The 22,568-nt window shown below is 34.7% G+C and overlaps 1 protein-coding gene across 22 annotated transcripts in view; it reads left to right on the top strand.

Moving 5' to 3' along the window:
- The window catches only part of celf2 (cugbp, Elav-like family member 2), a 430,922-nt gene that overhangs the window by 252,177 nt on the left and 156,177 nt on the right, over positions 1-22,568 (top strand). For all 22 annotated transcript variants that reach the window (XM_073945704.1, XM_073945681.1, XM_073945676.1 and 19 more), the window contains one exon: positions 3,314-3,349. In XM_073945704.1, coding sequence (XP_073801805.1) covers positions 3,314-3,349 — 36 coding nt within the window. The remainder of the gene's footprint in view (positions 1-3,313; positions 3,350-22,568) is intronic.

Genomic DNA, 22,568 nt, shown 5'->3' with positions numbered 1-22,568 from the left:
CTGAGCTCGGGTGCCATGTTGAATGAGGGCCAAAATTAGCCGTGGTGAATTGGCGACAATTGATTTGCTCTTTGAATATAGCATTCCGCCTTTTCACGGCAGTTTTTGAAATGGTACTGGATGGCTTTTTTATTTTTTTCCTGGTAAAGGCAATTGAAAGGTCGCGCAAAGTGGTTGCTGGTTTTTATTTCAGTTGATTTATTCCTGGAAACTAAAGAGGATGCATAGTGTTGCCACACGTATATGCATACAGTACATGGCTGAATCTCATGTGTCATGAATTCAAAAGCAAAATATAGACTATATTATACAAGAAATGCAATTTTCTATTGTAATTCTCAGTAATGTAATGCATAATGCAGTTTGTGTCTATGTGTGTGAAGGGGTGAGGGCGGCTGTCATTTAACAGCACACCTCATAGTAGGATAGTACTGTGTTAAATGTATGCCAATTTTTATTTATAAAACAAAAGTTGCAGACAAGACATAGGTGAACCTAATAATTGAACTAAAAAGTAGCCATAGAAGCAAACTTAAAGTAAGTGTGCTGAATTGTCATTATATTATTTTATATATTTATATCCATTATTATATTATATTATATTATATTATAGTATTATTTACATGTTAATGCATGTTGATGTATACTGTTTCTGTCAAATTTTATGCCATATATCCACAATTCTTACCCACTCTTTACACAAAAACATAGCACTTTAATAATTTACAGTGCAAAGCATTATTATTATAGCATTATTAGCATTATACATTAGCACCTGGGCTAAGTTTACTGCTAAATAAATGCAGTCAACACATCACTAAACATTCTCGTAAGAATTTAACAATAACAGGTATATTAATGCAGAAATAATGCATACGTCCTCAGCATGGTGCGCGCTAGAAAGCTGCTCAAAATCCTGCTCAAGTTGGGTGTTTTCCACAGTTACTGGGTTTTCAGACATCTCCTCCCTGCACATCTACATCACGTTCACCGGGGATATTGTTTACACATGCTGTAAAGTTAGTCACTTTTCTGCGGCTGCGGTATTTACGATTTCTGTGCGCTTCATTGTTCATTCGCAAAATATGTGCATGTCTATTCTTCGCAAAGGCAACAGCAAAAAACATTACTTTTCCAGGGTTGTGTAAACGTGATTGGCTATCATCTGTTCTAGGGTATTTGCATGGAGTGACCTAACTGGCATCTATTTGACGATTTAAATTTTACGTAAATCTTTGCCGCTAATATAAAAAAAAATAACATGTAAAAAATTACTTTAAATAATCTGAGGGGAATTTAATTCAGTGAACCACCTTATTGTGTATAGCTACCATGTAGTTTATATGTATGTGTGTGTGTGTGTGTGTGTGTGTATGTGTATGTATGTATGTATGTATGTGTATATATATATATGTGTGTGTGTGTGTGTGTCTGTGTGTGTGTGTGTGTGTGTGTGTGTGTGTGTGTGTGTGTGTGTGTGTGTATAACCAGTATATAATATTTTGTAAAATATGTCAAGTGCAGGCTGGAAGAGGTGCTCATATACTATTCCTTTTCTCTCTCATTTTGTTCATTTTTTCATCTACACTTCTCTTGGGCTCAGTGGCTTGTGACGCTCCATATGTCCGTCTACTTCTCCTCAGAGAGAGAGAGAGAGAACGAGCGAGAGACATTAATACAGACACCCTTCGACTCGTACATTCAGCACTCATGTTTTCCCAAAAGCCGAGCGCTCCGAAATGACAGGAGAGTGGAAGGATTGGAAAGAGAGAGACAGGGTGTGGATGATTGGACGGCTGAGAGAAAGACGGAGAGAGGGGGGTGTAATGTGTGTGTGTGTGTGTGTGTGTAATGTAGACAGCAGTGAAGTGAATGTTATCTTACAGACGTTGAATGCACCTGCAGCTAAAGCCATGCATGAGAGCTCCCTGCAGAAATAAACACATACACTTGAGGACTATCATGTGCATGCATACACACCTAATTACAGCCGTATTATCATAAACCAGAAATGCACAAGCACATAAACACAGATGCATTTGAAGATATTTGAAATTAAAATGTGTGGATAGATCTTGGAATATCAATAGTTGTTTATTTTCTGAAATCAAAATTGACAATTGATATTTTTCTAGCACACATTGTTCTTCAATAAAAGTAAACATTTCATTTGTGCACATTAAAAAAAGTTTATTTTTTTAAATCAAAGTCTGACCATTTGCTTTCATGTTTGGAGTTACAGTCCTTTTTTGATGCCAGTTTGATGGCTTCAACCACAATATTCGTATCCATACTGTTCATTTTCTACAAGGGAACGTTGCACAAAGAGAAAGCCACACATTCTATTGAATATTCCAATTCAGTGGGAGGTACATCTATGTACTTAAATACAAGTCTCAGCAAATTCTAGTTCAATTCCATTCAGTTCAATTCAAGTTCTAGTAAACTAAAACCGTGGTAGTCCGGTTTTCAGAGTTGAAGTTCAGTTTAGTTCAGTTCAGTGTGGTTTCATTTTCACTGCTAAAGTCCAAACACTCCAAGTAACTTCCAGTCCATTTGTACTTTAAAGAAAAAGTAATTTAAGGAAATTAATAAACAATATAATAGCCCATTTTGGTGTATTATTTATAGTTTAATTATTATTATTATTGGGGCCAATTTAAGCAATCTTTAAAAGTAAAGGAAGGTACTTGTCACAATCACCAGCGATCCAGCCTGTGCAGATAAACATGCAGAGGACTAAAAACCTGCCAGAAAAGAACTACAAATTCAGTCAGGCACCACTCACACACCTGGCCTAGATCACCATGATTGCAAACAGACACAGCTGAAGCTGTTCAGGACTAATTAAAAACTATATATACACCTCTCAAACTGTATTGTTAATCTGTATAGTGGAAACATTAAGACACGTTTTGCCTTGCCTTGTCTTGCCGTGTTTGAACCTAGCCTTGTTTTGTTTGTTTTAAGTTGTCTACTGCCTGCCTTTTGACCATCTGCCTGTTATTTTGACTATGAATCTGGATTTGCCCGTATACATTTGTTTGCCCTTGTGTTGACCGTTGTTTGCCTGACCATTCTGCTAAATAAACCTGCGTTTGGATCCGCACCCCTGTTGTCAGCGTCAATTCACATTACAGTACTAGCAAAAACTGGGTAATGGGTTTGATTCCCAAAGAAAGTTTAAAGTGTTATTTTCCAATGTAAGTGGCTTCGAAATGTGTACATATATATGTAATCCCCAGTTTCAAACCAAATTGCTTGTGTGTCTTTGACTAGGTTAATGAATACATTTTCTCTTTTTCTCTCACAGGCAGGACGCAAGTGATCTGACTGGAACTATACAGAGGTAAGACTGTCTCCATCTCTCGCTCTGTCAATTATTTGTACACACTTCTGGCTGTTCAGTAGTGTGTTGACTGCTATATTGATGTTATGGTTATTCAGTTTCACACACACAAAGATGAAGTACCATCCTGTCGCTTTTTTTTTCTCTCTCTCAACTGAGACCTTGGGTTGATTGCTGGATTGAAAACCAGACAAAAACAACAATTTTACATTATATGCTTTCATGGCCTTGTCCATGTTTGGTCTCAATAATGTTTAATATAAATTTGTCATACAATATCAGGACATGGGCTGTTCTAAATTAAACAAGCTGCAAGTCTAGACTGAAACACCAGCTGAACACCAGCTTGACCAACTGGGAGAACAGTTTAAGCCAGTTATTACAGGCTATGACTAGCCAGTTAACATATGTGTAAAAAATAATCTTCCAAGATGGCATTCAAGTTCTGAATGGAGATCTGTGAATCTATTTACAATTTATACAATACCAAGGCATATTGAATGTTAATCTGATTATACCATATTTTCTAACCCTGCAAACAATTTTGTGTTTAATAGAGATCTAAATGTAGACAGCTTGGCTAAAACAAGGCTAAACTTGGGCTGTCAGTGAAAATCTAATAGACATGTAAGAACAGTCCAAAACTAGACTAGTAGTCAAATAGATGGATAAGACAGATTTTATATGTGTAGTCATTCATTTCTGACTAGTCTAGTTTTGGCCTATTTTTAGGCATCTTTTAGATTTTCAACGTGTTTTAGCCAAGACGACTATGTTTAAATGTAAATTAGACATCTATCTTTCTTTTAAACATCTATCTTTTAAAAATAAAAAAAATTCTTGCTGGGTAATATTTATGCCCACTGTATTGATTTTTTTCTGTTTTGTGTTTGTAGTTTGGGATCATGCTTAGCTTGACTTTAGCATGACCTAGTCTGAAAATATCACCTTGGATTTTGGACAAGACTGACAGTGCAGACATTAATCAGTCATTTGTTTACAACGGGTTTAGGAAAAATCTAGTGTAACAAAGATCAGCTAGTGAGAGCTGTGTGAGTAAACCTCATATTCTCATAAACACCAAACCTCAGTAAACCCTCATATGAAGAGGCACACTAGTAACAGATGCTAGCCACCTTGTTAGTGCACCCGCCTCCCATGCTGGAATCACTGGTTTGAATCCCATTTTGAGTGGGTCGAGTTGAGCCGGAAGGGGGATACATTACTGCTGTCACTGAGATAGGAGTGAGGTTTAGGGGTTTAAGTGAAACAGACTGTTAGAGATGTGCACATAAAACTTCTATTTCGGCACACTAAAGACTGACATTAAGCACTGCGTTCATTTGTATTCTCATTAGTGCAACCTCTCCCAAGCCAGAAACACTGGTTTGAATCCCACTTGACATGGGCTGATTAAAATCGCAGAAGTTATATTAATGTTGTGACCTACATGGGAGTCTGGTTTAGGGGATTGAGTCTATACTAGTAACTAGCTGGTGTAGTGTAACTAGTAGGAGCGGCCGTCTTTGTGTTTCTGCCACACATGCAAAAATCTCCAATTCAGATCTCTCTTGGAGTCAGTTGAGTAGAACCACATGAGTTCCATTGGTGACGTGACCTAGATGGGAGTCTGGTATAGGGGTGTTAGTGTATTCTAGCAACTAGCTGGAGTAGTGTAACTAGGAGCGATGTTCTTAGTGTTTCTGCCACCCATGCAAAAATCTCAGATTCAGATCCCTCTTGGAGTCAGTTGAGTACAACCTCATGGGTTGGGTTCCATTGGTGCCGTGACCTAGATTGGAGTCTGGTAAAGGGATGTGAGAGTATACTAGTAACTAGCTGGAGTAGTGTAACTAGTAAGAGCAGCCGTCTTGGTGTGTCTACCCATGCAAAAATCTCCAATTCAGATCACTTTTGGGGTCAGTTGAGTACAACTGTATGGGTTTCGTTGGTGCCATGACCAAGATGGGGTGAGGATTAGGAGAATGAGGGTAATAACAAACTTGTAGAAGCTTTGTAAATAAAGCTTACTTTGCCTAGCCTAAAGAGGTGTACTTGCTAGTGAGTCTGCCTCCCAGGCAAGAATCACCAGTTTGAAGCTTACTTAGTGTGGGTTTTACTGGTCCTGTAACTTGGATGAGAGTGAAGTTTAGTGGGAAGAATGCTATGGCCATCCAGTACAATCAATATGTGTAAATTTTTCTCCCCTGAAATTAAGAAGTACACTGCAAATTGATACTATAGGCTGTTTTTGCTCCATTCTTAGTGTATCTGCCCCTATGCCAAAATCTTTGATTCATATTTCTTTCTGAGCCCCTTGAGTATGTGTTCAATTGGTGCCGTGACCCGGATGGAAGTGAGGATTAGGAGAGAGAAAATATCAGCCTATGAGTGCTATATGAATGAATGCCTGGCCTAAAGTGGCAGACTGGTTCCCATTCCAGAATCACCAATCCCAAATTAATTCAGTGTGGGTTTTGTAAGAACGTAAAGATTTTCACTGGTGCTGTAGCCTCAATAAGAGTAAGGTTCAGCAGGGAGAATATAATGGCCTTTCAGTAGGAGCTGTCTGACTAAATTTCAATCTCCTGACATCAAAAAGCATACCAACAACTGATGATAAATCTATTGGTATACTTGTTAGTGCCATCCAATCCCACTAGGTTTACTAAGAACCCCAAACAGCATTTTAGTATGTTTCAAGGCCTAATACAGATGCTGTTCCTGAAGCATTGTCCAATATAAAGAAGAGGTGCATAGTGTGGTTTTCAAGAGAATCAAGCAAACTGTTCAGATTTTAAGACAGTCTTTTCTGAATTTTTGATTACGAGAGGAGGCCGAGATGACAGAAAGAGAGAGGGAGAAATAAAAGAGGGAAAGGTGTTCTCAGAGAGTCAAGGGTGCCGAGTTGAGGCTGGAAAAGATCTGTGACTGAGGGCCATTAAACCCTGCCCCAAGGCTATGAGACGACACATCGAAAGAGCAAGAGAGAGCGGCTGAGAATTTTTTTGATAAACTGCTGATCCTGAAATAGCTACACCTATTTTTCATTGGGAATTCTGTTAAGAATAAATTGTCACGTCTCATCTGCAGAGGAGCTTTCTTCCTCAGGGCGGCACACAGAAACTCAAAGCCACTGCCGGAGTTCGCCACCCTCTCTGTCGTTACAGCAATGCACCGTGGGTTACCGCCGGCAACTGGCTGATTGACAGACAGCCTTGCGTGATTTCAAGGGCACTCGCAAAAAGGAAAAAATATGTCACCTAGGGAAAATGCTGTGGACGTTGCAGTAAAATGAATGAATATGACATGACAAAATATGACATTCAATGGACTTTTTTTTTCTCAAAACTCAACAACTGACTACAAAGTTAAAGCCCTGATGTACTCGCAACAAAAGTTATTGTTCGTTTTTAGTTCAGAAGAAAAAAGATGACTGAAATACTTGAGCAGAGGTGTATACCATGGCATTTGGATGAGTGTGTAAATGATAAACATACAACTAAAATAACTTTGCATACATATTACCTCATGAACGCCACAATCATCTGTTATATAATGTTCAGGGACCAATGGTAGTTTGAAGGTGTTTACTAAGTGAAGTCAACTTTTCTGGAAAGTGTGTTTTTGATATTTGTTTCAAAGTCTTTAAAAAAATTATATAGTTTGTATTTGACTTTTCTTGAATTCTATAAAACTGAATGTGCATGTTCATGTCAAATGATAAAAGCAAACCAATTCTATTACCAGCCCTCACATGGCATCTAGGAAATTGCTTCATTGTTCTAAAAAACATTTCTGAGACCACAAAAAAAAAAAAAAAACTTTCACTCTCAGATTTCAAGGAACACAATGATGTAATAGGCATGTGTTCTTCATATGGGTTGCATATGGGTTTAATTTGCTAAATATTCTTGATCGAATCCCCCAACTTCTTTCTTGTGTACCACACCCACAATTACATCATTGTTTACCTCTATGCCAAAAGTCATGTGTATCTGAGTGCTTGCGTTCACAGCAATTTTAGTGTGAGTTTATATGCAGATGAAGTGTAAAAGAACATGGTGAAATTCACAAAGATAACACAAAACCTCTCAGGAGTGAGAGGAAATGAACTGGAGATACAGAGTGTAGGAAATGAGAGGAAAAGGGAACTGTTGGTGTGTTTGTAAAAATGATAATGGAAAATTTGCTTTGTTTGTACATCTATATAGTGCAATGGTAGGTGGATTTAAACATACCATTTAAATTATTTAAATAAGGCAAATGTGTTGATTACCTATCACTAATGGTGTACATATATTTTGCAGCCAGTTTAGACCAGTCGTTTTGTGCTCTTCGAGTATATAGTTTTTCTGAGTCATTTAGATTCAAGAATGATTAATTGAATATTTCTCCCGCTTTCGCAACTATGCATACGTAATCAGCTGGAAAGCCTAGCGAAAGTATGTTTAAGTTACAAGTTAATAAAAAAAACACATACGATTAACGAATGACAGCTTTAGAAAGCAAAAACCGAATCTCAAACTTTGGGATTTAGAAAGCCGGCCAGACTAATTTTTTTAAGTGCCAAAAAGGCACCTCTGTGGATCTGCAGTGCATGTGAAACTGTCTGTGGGAGTGTTGATAGTTCATGCACCCAGAACGAAAAGGGTAAATGAGAGGATTTTTCATTACTTAATCGAACGAGGATGTTTGGTTATATTAAACGGATACAAAATAGTGTAAAATAATGATAGTAAGCGAAAAAAAAAAACAAAAAAAAAACGTGTCACTAAATAAACTTGAGCGAACGTTAATTTACATTGGCGGCCCTTCCATGTAAGGTCTACATGAGGGAAGCACTGTATACATTTGTATGTATGTATATATAAATTATAAATGCTTTTAAACATCGCTGTATGAAATATGTTTCGGGCCTAAGGAGAAATTACAATTTGAGTCAGTTGGCATTTCTGTGTGGAGTTTGCATGTTCTCCCAGTGTTTGCATGGTTTTTTTTATATTATATTATATTATATTATATTATATTATATTATATTATATTATATTATATTATATTATATTATATTATTTTATATTATATTATATTATGTTATATTATTATATTATATTTTTATATTATATTATATTATATTATATTATATTATATTATATTATATTATATTTATTTTTCGAAATCTCTCTCAGTTTGTAAAAGAAATATAATAAAAGTACTTTTAAAATATCCGTTTCGAGCCTGTTATCAGATAAAAGTAAATGTTGAACACAAAGGAAAACATCCAAACTTGAATTCACAATCAAATCTCAAACGGCTATTAAAAGTTAAAGCCTAAAAGTTTAACTTCAAGTACATTCGGGGCCTTGTCATTTCCAAACAGCAGAACAACAGAGTTAAATAGATCTCCTAAGTGTTCTTCTTCTTTCCTATGGGCTTCCACCCAAAAAAATAAAAAACATCCCTCCGTTTAGATGCAGAAACATACTCTAATCTCTCTTTTCATCCTCTCTTTTCCATATCCATGGCATAACAAAGAGAAAGCGAAGTGAAAGAAAGGGTGGCATAAAAGCGCGTGTGACTGTATAATTAGCTCCTGTGTGCAATCACTGATTCCCTCATGCCGAATGACTGACTAGCTGCATCAAAACCATTTCTTTCTCCTATTTTTTTTTTTTTTTTTCCGGTACCGGGGGTCTTAACCGCAATGGGGGGGCTCGAAAGGAAGATTTAGGGGGGTAGAGGCGGAATCGGTTGTCAGCTAATTGCATCTCTCTGTGGCGATTATGTTCTCATAGAGAAAACAACCGATAATTATGGGAGCCGGAATGGCAGCGCAAGAGAGCAGTTACCGAGCCGTCATGGCCGCCGTGTGGGACCCGGCCTCATTATCACCACAGAGACTGACCCGCCCCCTTCACCCCGGCAACCGCTCTAATTACCATCCAACCAGAGCTGTCAATCAACACTATTTATAATCCAGCTCTGAGGGAAAAAGAAAGAAAGAAACATTATGAAAAAAGAAATATGGCAAATATAAGCCCTCAAGGATTAATACAAGTATTCAGGTGGTTTCTTCTTTATTGAATTGATGTATTTTGTGAACATGAATGGGCCTGTTTTCTCTTTTGTTCTCAGTTTTTTTCTTGATCGATTATTAGGCCTCATACAGAACATGTTTTAATGGTCGTATTGTGAAGTAAGTAGTACTGCGTAGAGCTTAGTCAGGCTAGATGGCGTATTTAATTTGACGTAGATGAGAATAGATAGACCTACTGTTCTCGGTTTACCTTGGTATCGATCGTACGGCTGACAAAACGTTGCTCTCGAAGCTGGTAGGTCTTAGAATGTACTTAGGTTTCACTGTTGTTAAAATATAGTTATATATATATATATATATATATATATATATATATATATATATATATATATATATATATATATATATATATATATATATTCCATGTTGAGGGATGTAAAAAAAAAAAAACAATAGTCCCAATGTATTTCCTGTCTTACATGTTTAATTTCTATAACTTCCAAAAATCCAAAAAGAGCCAAATATTGATAAATAATGTTATGATAGCGGTTTTACCATTAAGTTGTGATTGAATTGCCTTTTGTTACAGTTATGAAATAGTTTGATGACAAGCAGGATATGTTCATGGACCAATGACATGATCACATTGAAATGGTCTATACTATACTATACTATACTATACTATACTATACTATACTATACTATACTATACTATACTATACTATACTATACTATACTAAATTTGTAATTTTTTTTTTTAAATAAAGGGAAATCTGTAAACACAATGTTGCACCTAAAAACATTCTGGACCTTTATTATCTCTGTTTAAAAAAGTCCCCAAACATTTTCAGAAAATTCAACTCAAGCTTCTTGAGTTTGCTTTTGATTGTTTTTTTTTTTGTGTGTGTTTTTCTCACAATCAGATCAATTTCTAAATTGTTTTCACTTTTTGTCTTGTTTTAGGTCTGTTTTTTATCTATATATTTGCTGTCTTTGTTTGTTTTATTTAGTGTCATTGTATCTTGTTTTTTCATATATATATATATATATATATATATATATATATATATATATATATATATATATATATATATATATATATATATATATATATGTGTGTGTGTGTGTGTGTGTTCAGCCCCCTGAACGAGCTACGCCACGGGACCCCCATCTCTATGGACAGGGGGGAGTCTCCTGGACGAGCTCCACCGTGAGGCCCAGTGTAGGCTGAATGATATGAGGCGTGAGGGCTTGGAGTGCTGCCCTACTGTTACTCACAATCCTAATACCTCACAGATGTTCTGGATCTAGAAACAGCTGTCTAACATTACGTACGCGCACAGAAACGCTGCTGGCCCCCAGCAGCCGGTGGAACATTTCAGAAAGCCTCACATATACGCAATGTAGATTTACACAGAAAATAGGGGGGCTCTGAAAATACCACATTCATCCTAAAAATGATTTTTGTGTTGTTATTATCTGTCGTGTTGTTATTATCTGTTTTGTGTTGTTATTATCTGTTTAAAAAAATCCTAAAACATTTACAAGAAAACCACATGAAAGTCAAATAAGTTAAAATCACATTACACACAGAAATTGCTTTTCATTGTATGTGTGTGTGTGTGTGTGTGTGTGTGTGTGTGTGTGTGTGTGTGTGTGTGTGTGTGTGTGTGTGTGTGTGTGTGTGTGTGTATGTGTGGGTGTGTGGGTGTGTTTTCTTTACTCACAATCAGATCAATCACTATTTAGATGTTTTTTTTTGTGCATTTTTTCATGTTTTGTCTTGTCTTAGGTCTGTTTTATGTCTATATATTTGTTTTTTGTGTTGTTTTGTTTAGTTTGGTTTTACCTTGTGTTTTCTAGATTTTGTTTTATAATTTTGTTTTGTTTTTTGGGGGGTGGGGGTGTTATTTTGTTTTGTTATTAGATTTTTTATTTGTTTCAATTTTTTTTTAAACAAAAATTAGCAGTACATGAGATTCACATGTTTAAATAACTCACGAGCAAATGCAAAACAGTATAAATATGTTTTAAAATATTTGAATAAATGTTTCAGGGAAATTACTATTATTTCTTATCTATTTGTTTAGTTTTTTATGTGGAAAAGTGGTCAAGTAAACACATTTTGTCTATTTTAGTTTTTGACAGGTGGAAAAGTCACATGAGCTTTACATGTTAAAATCACTCACAGAGCACACATGAATTTAGAATTTTGTCACTTATACTTTTGATTGTGTTTTTTTTTTCACTTTTCCTCACAATCCATCACTATTTTAATGTTTTTGTATTTTTTTAATGTTTTGTCTTGTTTTAGGTTTTTATCTATATATTTGCTGTTTTGTTTGTCTTGTTTTGTTTACTGTGATTTTATCTTGGATTTGTTTTGTTAATTGTTCATTTTTTGTTTTGTTTATTTTATTTTATTTTATTCTATTATTTTTTTTTTTGCTTTGCTTTGCTTTTTTGTTGTTTCTAGTTTGTCAAACAAAATTTGTTTTTTTTTGGTCACTAGTAAAACAATTAAAATGTGGTTTAGTTTTATAGTTTGTTTGTTTGTTTGTTAGTTATAGCTTTTTTGTTGTTGTTGTTTTTTTTGGGGGGGGGTGCTTTGTTATTATTATTTTTTTATTTTTTTATTTTTTCATGAAACGATTGAGCTTCACAATCACAAAATCATTTACAGAGCACATGCAAAACTGTAAAAAAAATGTGTTTTGGAAATTATCATTATTTCTTTTCCATTTGTTGTATGTTTTCATGTGGAAAAAAAAGTGATCACATAAACACATTTTGTTTAGTTTAATTGTAGGCACAGTTGAAAAATCACATGAGCTTTACATGTTAAAATCACTCAGGGAGCACACATTAATCAAATATGTGGTTGGAGTATTAATATGTAAACATTTTGTTTATGGAAATGTTTTGGCACTGGTAAAAAAGGCTGTTTGAAAAACAATATAAGACATGTTGAAAACATGGAACATACATGAAACATGAAAAGGTGATTTCATAAACACTTTTTCCACATGAAAATGTTTAAAAAAATGTTTCATATAATATTTTTCACATGTAAAGCTCATGTAATTTTTCTCTCTCTGCACAACAGACCCATATTTTGTGTTTGTTTGTGCATTTCACTCAAATATTTGCATTTATTGTTCATCCAGCCCAGTTTAGACATCTTTTTTTTTTTTTTTTTTTTTTTTTTTGCAAACAAGCAAGTGCGTCTAATCAGAAATACCATGAATGCTCTGCTTAATTACACATTCGCACACAAAGTCCTGTCCCTCATCCCTGATTGGGTTATTGTCTGTGGTTTTTCTCCACTAACGACCGCTGGGCCCCCCCTTGCTCTGAATATTCATGAGCGGAAGTATCTCACTAGATGGCAGTGCAGCTCAGCGTGGCCATGCTAATGAGCTCACAGGGGATTAATATTCATGAGATCTGGGAGGAGGATGAAGCTGTGAATGTGACTTGTGTGAATTCGGTGACTCAGAGCTTAATGGCTAAATCAGTTAGACAGCACAGTGAGGCCTGTCAAATGCATACAGACTTAAAAAAGGGAAAAGACCGCAGTTTCACCTGCTTTGAGCTTATTTAAGGAGAAACGCAAGGTGATTTGCCAAACGATGAGAGAGAATACATGTAAAGCATATGGATAGCGTATTACAGTTTTTCCTTTATTTCAGGTATAGATAGAGATATTTCACCCCAGAATTTGAATTGTTTAATGTACTCACAATGTCATTCCAAACCTTTATAATCTTCTTTTTTCAAGATGTCAGCTTTTATAATTCATCAGGCATCACTATTTTATTTTATTTATTTATTGTTTTTTAATTTTAATTTGTTGTTGTTTTTTACTTTATTTTATTGTTTTTTATTTTATTTTATTTTATTGTTTTATTTTATTGTTTTTATTTAATCTTATTGTTTTTTATTTTATTTAGTTTTTTATTTTATTTTATTGCTTTATTATTATTTGTTTTTGTATCTACTTTATTGGGTTTAAATGTTTGATATTTGTCGTTTTATTTAGTTTTTTATGGTTTGATTTTTAGCTTGTTTTGTTGTGTCTGGTTTTACCTTACATTTTTTGTTTTGCCTTTTTGTATTGCTTTATTCTGTTTGTTTGTTTGTTTGTTTGTTTGTTTGTTTGTTTGTTTGTTTGTTTGTTTGTTTGTTTGTTTGTTTGTTTGTTTGTTTGTTTTATTGTTCTGGTTTGTTATTTTGTTTCGTTTAGTTATGTTTGCCATTTAAATTATTTGTCTGTTTTGTTTAGTTTAAAAGTTTCTTTTTGGTTTTGTTTAATGATGGCTTGGTTAGATTGTATTTCAGTTTTTTAATTGTATTTTTGTATTTTGGTTTGCCTTTTGTTCACAATAAGAACTATAGCAAGTATGTTTAGTTTGTGATTGTGGTGCCAGCAGTGTTTTCTTCACACACTGTAGCTCATGATGGACTGATTATTAAGACTACATATACACCTCACATTAACATTCACATTTCCGAATCCTTGTTTCTTCATAAACATTCCGAAGCATTTTTTGGGTTGTTTTTGATTCTAGTCGTGCTTCCTGTTTTGATTCTTAGACGCCTAGTCGTGTTTATAGTTTTTTTTTTTTGCCCTTTTTGTTTTACTTTTGCTTGATTTATTGTTTGCCTTTTATTAGAGTTTAAATTATCCCCTGTCTGGTTATTTAGTAATTTTTTTTTTTTGTTGTTGTTTGTTTCAATAATATTAACAAATGTAATACTTAAATTATTGCAATATCTGTCATGAAGGATTTGATGTCAAGTACAACGTCACTAAACATCACCAATGACTCCCAAGGTCTTGGTGAGTCACGTTTTAATTTGAAACCTTAAAAAAAAATCAATTTGGAATGGCATAGAGGTGAGCAAACAACCAATCTTTATTTCCGTAACTACATTTGAGTTCGATATTAAACTGATATTAAATTACAAGCGTTAACTGAAGCTTCCGGTTGCAGTGTCATGACCTGTGGCATTCATGATTCATTTTGGTAATTGCAGCAGTTGGATTGTGTGTAAAATGAGAAGTGGAACTTTTTGCAAGTGTGTGTCCTATGTTACATAAGATGTTACAGGAAGAGAAGAGGATGTAGTGTCACAGTGAGTGTGTATGTGTGTGGTTGTCTGTTCACAAAGCCCATAGGTGAACTTGTCCACTCGTTTTACCATTCTTTCTAGAAAAGTCCACACACATACAGTACATACACTCCTGACAGGTCCATTAATCGTCAAACACCACTGACTAAGCCATTAACCTCCTTCACACACGCTCACACACAAAAGCCTATAGCTATAGGCTTAGTATATAGCGGGTTTTTTTGATATTAAGAAATAAGCATTTAGACTCTTAGACTTCTATCTATCTATCTATCTATCTATCTATCTATCTATCTATCTATCTAGTGTCCAATTGTACATTTATTTACCCATTTATTCAAAAAAATGTTAGGTTTAACAATTTTTTCCTATCCTGTTTTTTACTCTCCACACACGCATATTTATACACACAGAATTTGGTAAACGGTCCGTACAGTGATTGCATATTGAAAACACACACTGTTCAAATGTATTCCGGGTGGCTGCTTCCAAAAATAGAGCAGAAAATAGCAGGATTTGAGCTATTTTAGTGCGGCTCAGACACACGCATACACACCGAGCAGATGAACTAGTCCAGACATGAGTGTCAGGTTGACAGCCTCATACCCAGAGGAATGTTTCCTTCAAGCTGAAGAGACAGAAACCCTTCTTCCATTGTGAGGTACGACTGAAAGAAATGTGCAATTCCCCTTGGGGTTGAGCCTGTGGCCTCCGTCACCGTTGTCATGCATGTGTGGAGATGAATTTGAGTGTTGTCAAATTTAAAAAAGAGAAAACTTGACCAATTGAATATGATCATCAATAATAGACCAACACTAGGACCACATTTGTGATGTAAATTGCCAGTTTTGCACACTCAAGGAAAATAAGCTGTAAAAATGTGAAATATTTGCAATATAGGTTTACTATTTACTTATAAGATGTTTGTTACAACTCTTATTAAAATCTAGGCTTGCGTACAAATCAAATCAATGTTTTTTTATACATATCGCACTTTATGCAATTCAAACTGTGCAGTTTTACAAAGAAAACAATGCAGTGTGAAAGAAGTTCCGTTTGCTAGGCATCTATACTTTTTATGATTCAGTTCAGATCAACATCAATGTAATTTTTGAAGGATATGATTTTCTGGTTATAACATTCAGTCGCTCTCTATATATTTCTACTTCATTTGAAAGTGTTGTGAAATGTGCATGAAGCCGTGCTGTATCTTTTTGCAGAAATGTTGCCACAGGCGCTTTTTTTTTCTTATTTTTTATTTTTTTTACAGTGAGCCTGTGTTAAGTAATCTTTTTTATATCATCACAAACATGAGCTCATTAACATATAACCACCCACATTTACATATTATCTAAATTTAGTAGCTAGTTGTGCTAACTGCTTTGTTTCTGTACACTCTCAGAAATAAAGGTACACGAGCTGTCACAGGGGTGGTACCTTTTCAAAAGGTACACATTTGTACTTAAAGGGTCCATATTGCTATCTCAGAAGTATATATACCTAAAAATTTTAAGAGGAACAGTTTTGTATTGTTTAGGTACTAATATATACCTTTGGGGTATCAATAGGGACCTTTTAGGTACAAATGAGTACCTTTTGAAAAGGTACCACCCCAGTCACAGCTCACATACCTTTATTTCTGAGAGTGTGGGACATGGTGACGGTTAAAAACAATGTAATACAATATGAAAGGAAAATTTATACATTTTTAATGTACCTCAAAGAACTATATTCAAGAAAAAAATGTGTTTAAGCGCTTACCCAAGTGAACCCAGCGATAGTTTTGCAAGAGAATGTAAATATTATTTCTGCTGAAATGCAATATTTTTTGGAAATTTTTATTGTACGACGAAAGACGTCAAATATTGTTTTGGGACAAGGTTTTGAGAGAAAATAGTAAATGTTTGGAAGAATGTAATCATTTTTAGAGAAATTGCTAATTTTATTATAGATTTTAAATGTGTTTTTTTTATATATAAAAAAAACATGAATATTTAGTTTGAGAACTTAAATGTTTTTTTAAGGGGAACAGTTGTTGTGAAACAAAAAATAAAGCGAAAAATTATTTTACCAATGCTTTTGTAAGATTATCAAATGAGTTTTATTAAAACTCAAATGTTTGTGTTCAAAGCATTATTTGAAACATAAATGTGTGAGATTGGAGTACCTTTGCGAGAGCATTAAAATGCCTTGGGGAAATATAGAGCTTATTAAAGGACACAAAAGCACTGATTTTTTTTTTTTCCTTTTTCTTATTTTTATTACCATGTCCTTAGGGACTGTACAAAGGTTACAACATACACAAGAGAGGTTCAGTTACAGCTCAGGTATTTAGCTTTAATAAAATGTCTCTTGGACTGAGCGAACAAAGATTTGATTCACACGCCTGTTTGCTTGTAAGCAACTATTAATGAAGTCTTTGGGAATGCTAACAACTTTCTCCAGATAAGCCAGATCACCTTAACTCTATAACTGACTTGCTACTGCTGTGGCTAACAGAAGAAGCCAGCTAAATGACTGTTAACTAGCATTTAACTGGCTAGCTCTTGGCTGACAAAAAAAGCCAGTTAAATGACTATTAATGACAGTAGTTTGAAAGTTAAACTTTTGTTAATTGTCATTTAACTGGCTAGCAACAATCATGACTAAATGAAGTTGACAATTTACTAAAATTTAACTGGCTAGCTACTGTCATGGCTAACAGAGCCAGTTAAATGACTATTAACCAACATTTAAATGCTAGCTACTGTCAAGGCTAACAGAAGAAGCCAGTTATTACTATTGTCTACCATTTAATTGGCTAACTACTGTCGTGGATAACTGAAGCTAGCCATTTTAACGAGTATTGTCTAACATTAAACTGGCTAACTGTCATGGCTAACAGAAGCTAGCCAGTTAAATTAATGTAATTTTAGTTATAGTGTCCAAAATACAGTACTGTCATAGCTAACACTAACAGTAGCTAGCCAGTTAAATGACTGTTAAAAAAAAGAATCCAGATAAATTATTATTATTTTACATTTAACTGGTTATACTACTGTCATAGAAAACAGAAGAAGCCAGCTAAATGACTGGTAACTTCATTTAATGTGGCTAACAGAAGCTAGCCATGATTATTCATTTAATTGGCTAACTACTGACATACTGTAGCTAACACTAATGGAAGCTAGCCAGTTAAAAAAATATTAACTAATTTTTAGCTGGCTAGCTACTGTTATGGCTAATAGAAGCTAGCCAGTTAGATTACAGCCAACTAACGCCTAACTTGCAAGCTTCTGTGAGCCATGACTGTAGATGACCTGGAAAAGAAAAGCAGTTTGGCTAATCCTCCTTATGACACAGCTGAGAATTAGATACGTGATATGAAAGTGCTTTTACGAAGACTCCAAATAAGCCAAAAATGTGTGCGCTGGCTTTTTTTTTAAAGTGGAAATTGTCATTATGCTTGTTACGAGCATTATTGATGGACTTTGGAAGAATAAAATGCTGCAAAAGTGAAGAATTTGGCCTGTTTAATATTGTTGTTGTTTTATGATTATTCAAAGCCGTGACATTGAGGATGATGTTTCATAGCAAAGATTCCTCTGACGACAGCTTTTCACAGAGAGACGGAAATATTTAGATTATTTTGATGCTTCATATTAGCCAAAAATACCCGGAGAGAAGAAGAAAGATGTATTTTTTTTGGTTTTATTTTGTTATGTTTGTTTTTTGTTTTTTTTGTATGTTTTTCCCCCGTCTCGCTCTCATTAGCATCCTAATGAACAGATTCTCTACCTCTTCTGTTTTTCTGTCATTCTTAGAGAGAGCATGCTGGCTTTGAAGTGTCTACACACACACACACACACACACACACACACACACACACACAAATCCACATCCAAAAGCACAATAGTCCCTATTTTACTTTAAAACACACACACACACACACATACACAGAGTTCAGTCAAGAGCAAATATGGACCCGAATCCAAAAGCAGTGTTGAAAAAAAACTAAAATCATCTATCGGAGCAAAACATTTTCCTTCTAAATAGTGGGGACAAATGGCTTTTGCTGTGTGTATGTGTGTGTTGAGGAAATAATTGAGGAGACAGAACTCCAGAATCAGGCCTCTAATGGAAGGTGACAAATTAATTTCTGTCTGCTAATAGCTCAAAATAGAACATGCCCGACTGGCTGTCTTATTCTACGTGCCGCTTGGAAGTTCAAGCACGTGTGCATGTGTGAAAAGGAAGGACAAGAGGGTGAAAAGAAATTCCTTACTAGTGGTGCTGATACATTGTTTGAACACTGTTGTTAGATGGGTATCTGTCATGGGTTAAAGCTAACTACCAATACTAGGTTGGTCTGAGTTGGGGGTTCTACAGTTGAAGTCAGAATTATTAGCACCCCTTTGATTTTTATTCTTTTCTATATAATTCCCAAATGATGTTTAACGGAGCAAGGACATTTTTTAAAGTGTGTCTGATAATATTTTTTCTTCTGAAGAAAGTTTTATTTGTTTAAATTTGGCTAGAATAAAGGCAGTTTTAATTTTTTTTTAAATCATTTTAAGGTCAAAATTATTTGAAATAATTAAATGGATGTAAATTCTGATATTTTGGGGAAAAACATGTAAATGATAATATTTGCATGCATAATTTGTATTCATATAATGTGATGTAAATTACATAATTACATTTTCTACATGAAGTTTTCTACATTACAAAAATGTAAACAATAAACGATTTTTTTTTTTTTTTTTTGGGTGGGGGGGGTTGCTACAGAACAAATCAAAGGTGTCCTATTACTTGCTCGAATCACTGAATTTGCCTGGTTAACCTTGTTAACATAATTATGCACTTAAATTTCATTTTAAGCTAAATATTTTTTTTTTAAATGTAAAATAATATGTTCTGTCATCATGACAAAGAGAAATTAATTATTAAATCTATATTAAATAAAATCAGAAAAAAATTATCATCATAAAAAAAGCGTTTTTGGCCAACAAATGCTATTTGTAATCTTTAAGTTGAAATTTGTGAAAGAGTTCGGGTTTGGAACTGGCTAAGACTTGTGTTTTCAAAGTCCTGACCAGGTAGAGTCACAGCGTCCTGTTTGTGACTGTGGAGTCCTCATGTCTAAAAGACACACAAGCTTTTCAGTTTGTAAGATTAACAAGCTTTTCAGTTCATATTCCACACACTCACACACACACACATTTGGTGGTTTACGAGGACTCTCCATAGCCATCGATTTTATACTGCAAAAACAACTTATTAAATCGGCCCTACGCCACCCCTACACTAAACGCAACCTTTAAACCCAGCTTGTGGAAAATTTTTGATGTTTAAAGACCCCATTAACTATGAATTTTAAGTGTTTTGAATTACAAGGGCACAAGATGTCATCATAAACCATCTCAACAGAGAACAACTAGGTCACTTCGATGTCAATACATAAATGTGTGTCCTTGTAAACCACCAAAACCAGTACACGCACACATTCACACACACACACACACACACACACACACACACACACACACACACACATACTCACTCACACACACAGTTCCTGCCAAACCTTTGATCCTCCACGACCTGCACATCATGAATAGTCACGCTGACATTATAGCTCTTCGAACGCTTCACTCTAACTTCCATTCACCAATTGGGCCTTTTGTGTCTTTAATCTCTGCTGATTGGTCATCTCAGAATTAAAAAAGAGCTACCGCTTGCATTCGATTGGCCGTAATAACGGTGTCACAGGAATAATAGGAGATCTATCTCATCTCATCCCCTTAATAGGGTTATCCAGACTTAAGAACAATTCACCGGCGCGCTTTCATCTGGTCCTGCCGTGTGTTTTAAGATAAGATTAATTCTTCATATCAGCAATCTGATTGTGGACTCGTGTATCCCATGCATGTTTTATAGCAGCTCTTTCTTCCAAACTGCTGCGTCAAACCTTTTCTTTAGGAAAAAAAAAAGAAAAAATCTAAATTATTCATCTGTGTTTTGGTGCATTCCTCCTGCAGAACGGGAGAGAAGGGGAATGAATTGAAGGTCTTCCTTTTTTTATTTTTTTTTGATGGTCCCACGTGGACCACATTTTGATAGAAACAAGAGCTTTTTGGGACTGGAATGAGGTAAAATAATCCTGGAGTGATGGTCAAAGAGAGTCAAATGCTGTTTTGAATAGGTGAGACGACACAGTACTGACGTCACGTAATCCTTTTTTTATTAATGTTAGCTCAAGAACTCTCATATTCAGACAAAACGCCTTACATTTCACTCTCGCTGTCCCTTTCTCCACCCGCTGGGATATTTCTTTGATATTTCATCTTTTTAAGGTTCGATAACATTTAATAATAAAGGCAGAACCTCTGTGAATTGCGTCAGCCTGACCTGCTTAAAGAAACACTCGCACACTCACTTGCAAAGTGTCACTATTAATGGTGGCAGAAATGCACCATTAAAAATCACAGCCCCATTGCATGTCAAATCGTATCTTTGTAGTCTTATAATGATCATACACATTCTGTAATAACATTTTAAGAAATGCTCAAATGATATAAGAATTGAGAAGCACACTGCAGTTGTAACAGTATCAGCACAATAGAATAAAATAAAATGTCTTGGGTATTAAATGATAAATAAATAAAAATTAAAAAGAACAAAACATTTGTGTGTTAATTTAAAAAAAGTTAAACATAGATCCATAAAAGTGTATACATTGTACAATAACATTATAAATCAAATTTTAAGGTTGATTTAGCATAATATGCAAGTTTTAAGTATTAACTAGAATCAGATATTCAAAAGTAGATGAATATACTGTACAGGTTGCTATCAATAATCAGAAATATGCAAATAGAAATTAACATAATATGCGGGATGTTATTTGCTTTAAACAGAAATTTATTTGCTACAAACAGGGTGGGTTGTCATGCCTCATAAATAGGGCCAGACAGAATCTGCTGACATTTTTGTTATTCCTGCACAGAATTTTGCATCTGCGGATTTATGCAGAATGATTTTGGGAGTATCATAACTAAAAACTTAATATATGGCACAAAAATAATACCTTTTTAACTTTTATTTAATGTTTACATTGCAAACCCAGTTAGATCAACTTGTTTGGTAAGCAAAGCAGGACTCTCATGTAATATATTTACTAAAAGATAGAAAATATTACTTACAAACTCAATAACAATACTGAAATTTGTTTAAAAACTAGATAATATAAATTTACACACATTTACACAAGTAAATAAATTTAGACTCAATGATGGGCTGAAAATCTGTGAAAATCTGCAGACTTCATGTGGGCCTACTACATATATACTGGTCAATATAATAAAAAAAAAATTGCATACAAAAATACATAACAACCAAGTCTATCACAAAAGGGTCAGCATATTTACAATGGATTTTACAGTCTTGGATAGAAACAACATTAATTGCAATGCATTATTACTGACTCACACAAATGACTAAGTATATACAAACAAAGCAAACTCATATCAAAACACCCACATAATGATATTTAGGGAATACAATTTCTTTATAACAGAATCAAAATCCCAGTTTTTAGGGCTGATTTAGCCATAATGACCATCTCTTATCTTATTCCATCCAATAACAATCCACTTTAACAGGATGACACTATATGTGTGACGCAAAAATCGACAAATGACAGTTTTTCTGCTTATTACACTATTATTACACAGTAATAATAGACTCAATGACTTCGAATAGTGCTAGGAACTGCGAGTGAAGCTGAGACTAAGTTAAAATTGATCTTGTGTCATTGTAGAAATGTCTTGCGTCTTCTTAATATTGCACTTATCGATAACTGGCGACTTGCCTAGTTGTTAAAAACACATCTCAAAGCCCTTGTGTTCTGCTCAATTCTGTTTTCGAGCTCGAGGATGTGTCCTGTGTGCCCGCTAAGACTGTATTCTGAAGCTCCTGGGGGGACAATAAACCTAGATTTTACCTGGACATTTTTTTTGTGAGCTGGAGATGAAATCCCCCAACCTAGTAACTAATCGCATTGTG

This window comes from Danio rerio, chromosome 4, assembly GCF_049306965.1.
Source record: "Danio rerio strain Tuebingen ecotype United States chromosome 4, GRCz12tu, whole genome shotgun sequence".
Classification (NCBI taxonomy): Eukaryota; Metazoa; Chordata; class Actinopteri; order Cypriniformes; family Danionidae; genus Danio; species Danio rerio.
The sequence above is the reverse complement of the archived record's forward strand: the minus strand, read 5'-3'. Positions and strand labels throughout refer to the sequence as shown.